At 46.0% G+C, this 12,059-nt stretch overlaps 1 protein-coding gene across 2 annotated transcripts in view; it reads left to right on the plus strand.

Annotated features, from left to right (window-relative positions):
* LOC117408423 (FERM domain-containing protein 3-like) overlaps positions 1–12,059 on the plus strand; it is a 130,750-nt gene that overhangs the window by 86,952 nt on the left and 31,739 nt on the right. For both annotated transcript variants that reach the window (XM_034013398.3, XM_034013399.3), the window contains exons 5-6: positions 10,470–10,567; positions 11,616–11,739. In XM_034013398.3, the coding sequence (XP_033869289.3) occupies positions 10,470–10,567; positions 11,616–11,739 (222 nt within the window). The remainder of the gene's footprint in view (positions 1–10,469; positions 10,568–11,615; positions 11,740–12,059) is intronic.

Raw genomic sequence — 12,059 nt, forward strand, 5'->3', positions numbered from 1 at the left:
ATTGCTCCAGTAAAAACCCAACTGTATAAATGGGTAATTGTATGTAAAAATAATGTGATATCTTGTAACAATTGTAAGTCGCCCTGGATAAGGGCGTCTGCTAAGAAATAAATAATATAATAATAATAATAATAATATAATAATAAAGGCAAAGATAGCAGGGAAACTTGGTAAAACCGCCTTGGAGACCCATCAGGAATGCCACCATTTTGAAGTCTCCTATGACCTCCCAGCCGTACTCATCATACTTCAAGGCGTCCAGCAAGGTCTTGATGCTGTTGTAATCCTCTTTGAGGTGCACCGAGTGAGCCAGGGGAAGAGATGGGTACTTGTTACCATTATGGAGCAGCACAGCTCTGAGGCTCCTGGATGAGCTGTCAATGAAGAGGCACCACTCATTCTGGTTACAGGCGATTCCGATTGCCTCGAACAGACTGGTCACATTGTGGCAGAAGCAGAGCCCATCTTGACGGGTGAAGAAGCTGGAAAAAGGTTGGTGACGCTTCCTCTGATCTGCGACTTGCACACTTTCATCCAACAAGTTCCACTGCTTGAGCCTAGACGTCAAAAGCTCAGCATTGGACTTGGTGAGACCAAGATCTCTAATCAAGTCGTTGAGGTCTTTTTGGTTGGGGTAGTATGGGTTTCTCTCCTCAGCTCCACCTCTGAAATTGTCATCTGGATCTACAACATCTTCCTCGCTCTCTGACTTGCTGCTCTCTTCTAAAGACGGCTGCTCTCTCTCCGGAGGAGTGGGTACGGGGAGCTCATGGCAGTGTGGCACCGGGGCGATGGATGAAGGAAGGTCCGGATGCGACGTTTGGAAGGGTCCACCATGCAGAAGTAGCAGTTGCTTGAGTGGTCAGTGGGTTCCCGCCAAACTCTTGGGATAGCGAACTTCATGGCTCTCTTTTCCCTTCTGTACCATCCTACAAAAATACATTTATTTCACCCATGACTAATGTGTAAGAGATTCTCGCAACATTTTTCATATATGATATATTTTTTCAATAACATTGAAAATTGTAAAACATTTTAAAATTAAAAACTTTTACAATTTTAAAAATTTTAACAAATTTTATAACATAAAATTCCGAGCAACAATTGTCCATCTTACCTTCCAGAGTTTTTTTTGCAGTGCTCGCAGGTGAAATGAGGTGCCCAGGGTTTGTCTTGATCCCCGACAGGCATGCCGAAATATGACTTGTAGGCCTCACACATCTTAGCAGATGCTTCCACGGAGTACTTTTTCGCTCTTGTCTTGATAAATTGGCCGCAGACATAGCAAAATGCGTCTGCCGGATGCAGCCTCTTGATGCCATCTCAGACAGCTGGAACTAAACTGAACTGGTGGGCTTAAGGCCCCTGTATTTATACTACTATTTATATTACTGGAAAGTTCTAGAAACTTCTAGAAGTTACTCCAAGTTTACTCAGCACTGAATCTATCTGGAATGTTCTGGAAAATAGGTAAATTTCAAAATATCACTGTCCTGGTCAAAAAAGCAAAGTTTGTGGGGAATAATAGCCATTTTCTATACTTTTGAGGCATAAGCAATTAGGAAATAACACTTACTACCCTGGAACAAAAAAAAAAAAAAAAATTGTTACACGGTGTTATTTACAGTGTTTTGAATACAGCCATCAGAAAGACTGCTGCGAGGCTTCTAGGTATGAGTATATCTCTGGTCCTTCTAGTGTTAATTATGGCTGCATGGATTCACAACATTTTCACATTCTGTCTTACAATACTTCCCTATGCAATTTTGGTAATAAATTATCGTACAAAATTATAAATTGTAGAAAAGTCAGTTTATTCTGCTGTCTGTCCATGCTTTCTTACCCTCCACCTCTGAGTGGGCTCCAATAATGGTGCCTGTAGTGATACACGCATGGAATCATGGGATAGCATAAGTGAACCATGGGATTGATTGTCCTATCGTCTTGTTACTATCCTTGCTTTCACCGTGCCTGCCCGGTACTAAAGCTGCCAATATTTCAAGCAATATTCTTTCTCTCCTTCAGCAGTAACTGTAAACTCCCAACTGAAGCCGTAAGCTACAAGCTCACTGTCGCAAATCAAGCACTGTTGCAAGTAGAGCAGTTGCCGGTTTCTGCCGCTAGGGGTCTCCCCTCTTCCGAGAGTGAAATTCTCAAGTCATAAGCCAGGTTCTTACAGATTTGGGTGAACATAGTTATTTTAAAATCTTTTGAAATATTTTATTTTATTTTATTTCTATTTTAAGGGAATTTCTTTTGATGCTCTGCTACACCTTTTTGCTTTTTGCTTTTGCCGTGGATCTGCATTATTCCTCAAACCTCTACACTCACTCACTCACTTACTCACTCACTCACTCACTGAAATTCTTCCTGATCATCGATCATTCTCTCCACCCTTTAGGAACCGCCTCCCAACAGTTACATCTATCCATTCTTCTGCCCTGCCTACTTCAGTTTTCAGTCATTCATTCAGCCGACACATTAAATTCTTTGGTGGAAAACAATTATGCATTAACTTGAATTCTTCATTCTGCTAAACCAAACTATGCCATTTTCTGCCCATATGCAGTCTTGGTGGCAATGCCCATTTCCTCTTCACTCCCTGATAGCCATGCTTCAACACCTCAAATGGCTCCTTGGATTCTCTATGCATTTACTGTTGGAACCTGCTTCTCTCTCTCTCCTCTCTCTCTCTCTCTCTGTCTCTCTCTCTCTCCCCTGTCCCAGCACTCCTCAAGAACAGTCTCCTTCATTTTGCTACAGCTGCAGGAACTGGTCCTTACAGTTATGTTATGGCTTTTCTCCGCCATAACATAACTGAAGCTCCAGAATTCATGTTTATTCAATTCTTAACCTCAGTTTTCTTCCTACATTCTTGCTCCTCCACACATTCAGCTGGTGTGCCTTCACAACCTTGTGCAAGCAAGATTGTATCTGCCCTGCACCCTTCAATCAGGATTTAACTTTGTCTTCCTTGTTCACGCATAAGATAGCCTACCAATTCAGCGATCTGATATTTACCAATCTCCTTGCTTCAGCTCAAGACTATATGGCCATCCATCCACCCACTCCTCCTATTCAACAGGCTGGTTTACCTTCACTAAGCGGTGAGATAATACAAATAAAAAAATAATCCTCTGGTAGATTGTCACTAATTAACTTATGTTTCTTCGGGGGTCCTCTTTTGGGGGCAAGTGACGTTCACTTCCCAACCTTAGGCCCAGCCGAGCTGGCCTCAACCTCAGAGAATAAGGTTCTCCAAGAGCCAGAGGGGACCCCCGGCCAAATCTTTCTTAACAATCTATCTATAATTCCAGGTTTCCCCTGGGGGCAGCATACATGTTCCAAGCCTTGGAGGCAGATCGGTGCAAATGCACTGAAGAAACCAGTTCAGTTTGTCGAGAATCCCTTTGATTTCCCAGTTGCAAATGCAGGCGAGATTGCTGAATATCTCAGCATTGCAAAAGAAGACATGGAAAACAAATTGCTTAAGCTGCAAACAGAAGAGAGAAACTACATAGGAGCAAATGCAGAGGGTACTTTAGAAATGTGGAAATGCATTGAAAAAACAAGTCTAAGAAATGCAGCAGCAAAAATTCTATCAGTGTTTGCTTCAACATACACACATGAATCAACATTTTCTGCGATGGGGAGGATTAAAACAAAGCTCAGATCCCATCTAACTGACGAGGATTTGTAGGCAGAGGTGAGATCCGCTGTACCGGATCTCAGCCTTCACTTGTGCCGGGTTTCAAAACCATCGCTCAATGTTAATGCCCAGCAATCCCACTGAGCCACAGTAAGTCCATTTTAATTTTGCATTGAGTGTGTATATGGTAGCAGTTCACTGTGATTAAAGGTCATACATACTAGTTATATAGCTGTATACATGTATATATTGATAGATGTCCTATTTGTATTGCAGCTACAAAGCAAATTGCGGAAAACGGTTGTATTATTTTTAGCTACCGTATACGCGACCCGGTTTAAGAAATGGTTACATCGATTTTTTTCAATAAGTGGCTGTGGCAGGAACGGCTGAGTGGTCTGACGTCACGGCAGAAGAAGGGACAACAAAAACAAAAAGGTATTGTGCAGTGGCGCAGGCGCCGTTTTATTTAATGAATCCAAAAAATAAATAAAATATTCAAACAGAAAACACTCGCTCACAGAGCAAAATAAATAATTAAACAAAAAGAAATCACTAACACAAAAACACAGGTCAGGCTGGGCAGATCGCCGTCACTGTTCCTGTTTACTGTTAGTTTCGTTTTAATCCTCTCGCTCTCCGTCTCTCTACTCCAAACACCCACCCCCCGTTAGCGAGAGCTGCAGGCTTTTTATATCATGGCCGAGGGGTTTAACTAATTAGCAAATCATCCTATTACCCCTCGGCCACAATCTGCACGGGTTTATTAATTATTACTCCTGGCAGAGGACGAGCACCGATCTCGCCTCTGCCAGGACACGTTTTAAAAACAAAACAAAAACACGGCGCTCGCCGACAAATACAATAATAAATCATAATAATAATAATACAAAATAACACAGGGGCAGAGGGGGACCCCGGTCTAAAAGTAAACAAACAATGTACAGGGCACCTCACCCTGTTACATATCCCCCCCCTTGTGCAATGCACACATGGCCCCAACGGCCACCTCCCCCCTCAGTCTCAAAGTCCCGGAAGAGGGGGGGAAGCACAGTGTCCATGGGGGTGGCCATGGTGGGAGGTCCGGCACCCCCCAATTTTCCGTGGCCGGCAGCTCCCTCTTCAGGGGCTCCCGCCACACACTATCCTGCCGCGAAAGTGCGGCTGGGGGAGCTGGTCTCCTGACCTCCCCCCCCTTCTTCGTGGCCGGCAGCTCCCCTCCGTGGGGCTCTGGCCACAGTGTTTCCTGCCGCGAAAGTGCGGCTGGGGAAGCTGGTCTCCTGACCTCCCCCCCCTTCTTCATGGCCGGCAGTTCCCCTCCGTGGGGCTCCGACCACATGATCTCCGACCGCGAAAGTGCGGCTGGGGGAGCTGGTCTCCTGACCTCTCCCCCTTTCTTCATGGCCGTCCGTTCCCCTCCGTGGGGCTCCGGCCATAGTGTAGTGACCCCAGGCGAAGCAGGACCCCTGGCGACCCCAGGCGACGCAGGACCCTCGACGACCCCAGGCGACGCAGGATCCCTGGCGACCCCAGGCGACGGCAGCGCCCCCTCAGGAGGCGACGGCAGTAGCAGCGGACCCTCGGGAGGTGACGGCAGCAGCAGCGGACCCTCGGGAGGTGACGGCAGCAGCAGCGGACCCTCGGGAGGCGACGGCAGCAGCAGCGGACCCTCGGGAGGCGACGGCAGCAGCAGCGGACTTGGGAGGGGAGCCCCTGGCCATAGAGGCGGCAGCGGGAGCTCCACTTCTCCCTCGCACCCTGCACCCTGTGTGGAGCAAATGGCAGCCCCAGGCGATGCGGAACAGGCCACCCCAGGCGATGCGGAGCGGCTGGCAACCTCAGGCGATGCGGAGCAGCTGGCAACCCCAGGCGATGCGGAGCAGGCAGCCCCAGGCGATGCGGAGCGGCTGGCAACCCCAGGCGATGCGGAGCGGCTGGCAACCCCAGGCGATGCGGAGCGGCTGGCAACCCCAGGCGATGCGGAGCGGCTGGCAACCCCAGGCGATGCGGAGCGGCTGGCAACCCCAGGCGATGCACGACAGGGCGGCAGCGGTCCCTCAAGAGGCGACGGCGGCAGTGGACCCTCAGGAGGCGACGGCGGCAGCGGACCCTCAGGAGGCGATTGCAGGAGGGGAGCCAGGACCAGCGTTGGGGCTAGGTTTGGCCCTCTTCTCAGCCGCTGCGACCCAGCGATTCTCCCCCTTGCTCGTTTTAGCAGCCTGTGCAAGGGCAGCTGCGGACCGCCAACCTTCTGTTTCGGTCCATCCTGTCGTGAAGGGAGAGGCAGCTCCTGCTCCTCTCCCTCGGGTGGTGGTGGTGGTGAAGAAAGAGACAGCTCCTGCTGCTCTCCCTCAGGTGGTGGTGGAAGCAGCTCCTGCTCCTCCCCTTCTGGCTGCGAAGGAGGCAGCTCCTGCTCCTCCCCTTCTGGCTGCGAAGGAGGCAGCTCCTGCTCCTCCCCTTCTGGCTGCGAAGGAGGCAGCTCCTGCTCCTCCCCTTCTGGCTGCGAAGGAGGCAGCTCCTGCTCCTCCCCTTCTGGCTGCGAAGGAGGCAGCTCCTGCTCCTCCCCTTCTGGCTGCGAAGGAGGCAGCTCCTGCTCCTCCCCTTCTGGCTGCGAAGGAGGCAGCTCCTGCTCCTCCCCTTCTGGCTGCGAAGGAGGCAGCGGTGAAACCAGCAGGCATGCTCCTTCTGCTGGTGGCGGAACCAGCAGGCATGCTCCCTCTGCTGGTGGCGGCGATGGATGCGGAACCAGCAGGCACTCACCCTCTGCTGGCGGAGGTGGGAGCGACACACAGTCCTCCCAGTGTGGTGGAAGCGGAACCAGCAGGAACTCTCCCTCTGCTGGCGGAGGTGGAAGCGACATGCAGTCCTCCCACGGAGGTGGAGGCGGAACCAGCAGGAACTCTCCCTCTGCTGGCGGAGGTGGAAGCGACATGCAGTCCTCCCACGGAGGTGGAGGTGGAACCAGCAGGAACTCTCCCTCTGCTGGCATGTACCTGGGCTGTGGACGCACCGACTCCCCCCTCTTGGGCTGTGGACGCACCGACTCCCCCCTCTTGGGTGCAGGATGTTCGGGCTCCTCCCTTTCAGGCGCAGGACGTTCGGGCTCCTCACTCTTGGGTGCTGGAGATGACCGGGTCTGGTCCACTGCCCAGAACCACTCTGCAGCGTCCCCCACCAGACCCTGGTCCCACGCCTCTTCAAACTGGGGGTCCCCGTAAGGGCAGTCTTCCCTGACGTGCCCAAACTCGCCACAGGCGCCGCACATAGGAGCCCCCTCCTTCCTCCACTGCTCCTGTTCAGCTGCCCAGTCCGGGGGTCCAAACTTAGTTGGCACCCTGGACCACCACCTCTTGTTCAGCTGCTGTGGTTGCTGTTGTGGCCGCTGTTGTTGGGGCGGTGGGAGCAGCAGTCTACCTCCCCCTGCTGGTTGTGGAGACTGAGGCGACACCTGCTCCTGATGGACAGGGCAGCGGGCCACGTAGTGCTCACCTCCGCAGATGGGGCATAGTTGGGGTCGCTGTCCAAGGGGGTACCAGGGGCAGTTGGTCCTGGAATGCCCAGGCTCAGCGCAGCAGTAACACCCGGGCTGCTGTTGCTGCAGCTGCTGCTGTCTGCAGCTCATCCTTCTCCCTATCCTCCGTTTTCCTCCCATCCTTCTTCCTCCTTACTCTCCTTTCTCCCTCCAACCACAAAAACGAAAAAAAACGAAAAAAACCTGCAGTACCCTCTTCTGCCTGCGTCCTGGAGGCGCTGCAATCCCATGCAGGACACCACGTGTGGCAGGAACGGCTGAGTGGTCTGACGTCACGGCAGAAGAAGGGACAAAAAAAACAAAAAGGTATTGTGCAGTGGCGCGGGCGCCGTTTTATTTAATGAATCCAAAAAATAAATAAAATATTCAAACAGAAAACACTCGCTCACAGAGCAAAATAAATAATTAAACAAAAAGAAATCACTAACACAAAAACACAGGTCAGGCTGGGCAGATCGCCGTCACTGTTCCTGTTTACTGTTAGTTTCGTTTTAATCCTCTCGCTCTCCGTCTCTCTACTCCAAACACCCACCCCCCGTTAGCGAGAGCTGCAGGCTTTTTATATCATGGCCGAGGGGTTTAACTAATTAGCAAATCATCCTATTACCCCTCGGCCACAATCTGCACGGGTTTATTAATTATTACTCCTGGCAGAGGACGAGCACCGATCTCGCCTCTGCCAGGACACGTTTTAAAAACAAAACAAAAACACGGCGCTCGCCGACAAATACAATAATAAATCATAATAATAATAATACAAAATAACACAGGGGCAGAGGGGGACCCCGGTCTAAAAGTAAACAAACAATGTACAGGGCACCTCACCCTGTTACAGTGGCCCATGATAAAAGTTGAGTTGCCACCTTTGCCCTAAGTGTAGGCTTTCCTTGTTAGTCGGGACGGCTTCTAGTCTTCTCAAATGTATCCGCTGTACTTCTCTTCATTTTCCCCTTGGGGGAAGTAATGCTTGCTTCCCAGCCTTGGAGGCCTACCGATCGGTTTGGTCTCATCTCCCTGGGGGCGGTTCTCTGCGAGCCAAGGGAAAACATGTCATCTTCCTAAAGTCACAAGCACATAATTCCTATTTCAAGTCCCAGGGCTTAGTCTGCTCAGCCCTTGCTCCTGTCCCGTGAATCAGTGCATATGTCAATTTAAATATCCAGGTAATGGCTAGATTTGACCAGATACATTAGAAACTGGATACGGACAGGAGGTTTCTTATCAATGCAAAAAAAAAGAGTTAATCAATTGATTACACATTCAATATAAGATGGCACTCTAGGAGTACATTTGGCCAAATTAGGTAACTTGTTCAATAAACTGCACCATTACATGCTTCACTGTGATTGATTCGCTCATCACTGTCTTCGTATCATAGCCTAAATTGATTATCCCTGTCTGAAAAAAGAAGTACAATTAGTATGTATTGTTATTTAAAAATCAGGTATCTGCCAAGTCACCTTGAAACGTTTTTTAGTTTTTAATGCTGCCTACTCAGTGAATTGCCCATGAATTGCATTTTGGTGCTGGTCCCTATTTTGAGACTGTAAAGGGCGCACAGTCAGACAGAATCGAAAGCACTTTTATTGTTTAAACAAAAATAGTTGTGGTCTTCAGGCTGTTCTAAATACAGATACAGACACACAAGCTCTATAGCTGCAGAGCTTGGCTTATATTTTAAATATATTAAATGTAAAAAGGAAAACATGTTTGACAAGCTGTATCCTATCCACAGGCAATATTGTATCATACATATCAAAGCTGTCAGCCTGTACAGCTATTCATCTGTATTATTACTCAGGGGAAGAGCAGACTAGAATATGTTATTTCATGTGGAACAGGGTGGCATGCTCTTTTTATTAAAAACCTGACACTTTCTAATATGCCTAAGCACAATTGCAACCGATTTAAATGAGACATGTACTATTAGTTAATTACAATAATGATTATTATTATGCTCACCGTCAAAATCATTACTGCCTTTACTAATAATGGAACTTTCTTAGAAAGCGTGTTGATGTGATCAGTGTTAACAAAGTGGAAGGTGACTTGTGACATCACTCAGTATGCAGGATGAGGTGTGTTTCATAACATAAAGCCTTATAAGGTGGCTTATAAAAAATTGTCACATATTTCCCATATTGAGTACTGTAACCCACAGTGAAAATATCAACTCAATCCATGTTCCCTGTAAAATGTTATCAGTGCCGTTAAAACAAATGTAGCATGTGTTTACACTTGTGCTAACAACCCCCTGAACCTTCTGCATTGATTGGTCAGCCACATGTCAGTCTGTGAGGGGTTTTATAGTTCAGTCAAGAGTGCATTGAAATGGGTTCCAGGTAAATGGATACCTGTAAAGGCTTGTCTACCTACAATTTGATCATACAATAGACTTGCACAAATGTCTGAAAAGTACCTTGTGCTGAAGACATTTCAAAGACTTCACATGGTGTAGTTCAGACTCCTTCTAGGGTCTAAATGCAATTAGACCATATGTCCTACAAAGGTAGCAGGGTGAAGCAGTTCATTTCTAGCATTTTAAATATATTCATGTCCTTTAACAACCAGAAGATTATCAGCACAATACAATGAAGACAAATAATAATGTTAATGAAGATAATACAAGCAGAAAACAGAGTTAAAAAAACATAGCACACTTTTAAATGTATAAAATTGAAGCTACCAAAACATTCTCTAAGTGCGATGCACTCTCTAGTGTGAGACTTAAGTACTACAGGAGCTCAGTCCTGGTGCTGTGACTGTAAATTCCATTCACAATACATAAAATGTTACATAAAACTGTTTATTTGAATTTTTTAATTCACTGTTTGAATTAATTATGGTACTTCATTCTGGATGCCCTCTCAACAATTAACAAATGGACATACATTTCCAAATGAATGAAGGTTAATTGACAGGTGTTAAGCTTAACTAATGACCAATATTTTTTTCTCATAAACAATGGAGGTTACTGTCGGGGCTTTTGTGGGCTAAGAATTTAATTCCATTTATTTATTCTGTGATCCATGAAGAATAAATCACTGACTCACGAGAAGAGTCTTCAGAGACTTCCATAGACTGTATCTCAAGAGACAGACAAAAGAACAAGTTTGCATTTGTAATTTCATTTTTGCTGCCTGAATGAGAATAATTGCACAGGTTATATTATGGTAATTTATGACTTTTGGTCTTAACAGTCCCTTGTCCCTCTAAGCTAATGTTTCCTAAGAGCTTGTGACAGTAAATGAGCATAACAAACTGTGCCCCTCTCTCCTGTCATTACAGGTACCTTTTGTATCTGCAGTTAAAGAGAGACATATTCCATGGGCGCTTGCTTTGTTCCTTCTCTGATGCGGCATACTTGGGGGCCTGCATAGTGCAAGGTGAGTCTGATGGCAGTGGCAAAGCCCCTAAAACTATAAGTACACTGTAAAAAAGAACTGGTTGGTAGCTGAGTTACATGGGTAATATCTTTAAAAAATAAACACCTGTTATCTTAAATCAACTGGCAGCTGGGTTGCCTCGGCAATTAGGCCCAACAGCTTTAAATCGGACCTTGTTAAAGGATGTTTTTTGGCCTATTGGGTTAAGTTTAACATTCTGAGCAGCCTCCCTCAAAATACAAATTAGGTGACTATTTAAAACGCCTCCACTTTTACTGTAAACAAATGCATTTATTTTGTAAACAAATATATATTTTGTAGATGTTTTACATCCACAGTACTTAAATCAAATAAAATATAAATAAAACATTTTTTTATTTATTTAACAACTTTCATACAAAAAGCACTGTACATCTCATGTCAACGCATTGTACAAGACAAAATAATAGAAAGTCCAAATAAAGTACAGTGTGATATAATATAATATTACAAATACATTTTGAAAAGTAAAACAAAGTGTACACAATTAATTTTGCAAAAAGCTAAACTATAAAAGTATGTTTTTAATTTTGACTTAAAAGCATTAATTGATGTGGCACTTGTAAAAGCTCTCTCTCCCTTCGTTTTTGCGTATACTTGTGGGATGCACAGCAAGCCTGCATCAGCTGAAATTAAATCAATGGAGGTATATATGTGAATAAAAGCTCAATAAAAAGCTCCTTTATATAATCTAGTGCAATACCTTTGTACTGTACTGTATGGCAAAAGTCTAAACCTCACGGGGAGCCAGTGTAGTGAGGCCAACATAGGAGTTACAGTATACGGGCTCTTTTTTTAATTCTGCTGAAAACCCTAGCAGTTGCATTCTCTATAAGCTGCATATGAGTTATGGCATGACCAGTGGTGACTTTGAGAATATGAGATTCAAAAGATAAATCAGAGTCCAATAAGATCCCCAGATTTTTCACGTTAAATTGCCCAGATCTATTAATGCTCAGCTATTAATTACAGAGCGCCTGCGATCTTAATCTCCATTGTTTTGTTTCAGATGAGCTGGGGGATTATGAACCTGATGAACATCCAGATGATTACATCACCGAGTTCAAGCTGTTCCCCAAACAGACGCAAAAACTAGAAAAGAAGATTGTGGAAATACATAAAAATGAACTCAGGTATCTACGAACAGCTACTTGTAAAACTGTAAAAACTAAAAAAAAATTAAAAAGCACAGGTTAGGGTACACCAAGCAGCTATTCTAGATGTGGAAAATGGGGAGGAAAAAAACCCAACAATAAGTAAGGTGAACATAGTGCACAAGCAGGTGACTTGCATTTGGAAAAGTTAGGGTTGTATAACACAGCACAACAGTAAGGGAACAGCCAAGGTAAATGGATGGCAGTTTGAGTCTTCATTAAAAACCCTGACCTAAATTCCTGTTTGTCTTCACGTGCATGTCTCTTTTTACCTCAGTTTACCTTCGTCTGAATTATGT

This window comes from Acipenser ruthenus, chromosome 2, assembly GCF_902713425.1.
Source record: "Acipenser ruthenus chromosome 2, fAciRut3.2 maternal haplotype, whole genome shotgun sequence".
Classification (NCBI taxonomy): Eukaryota; Metazoa; Chordata; class Actinopteri; order Acipenseriformes; family Acipenseridae; genus Acipenser; species Acipenser ruthenus.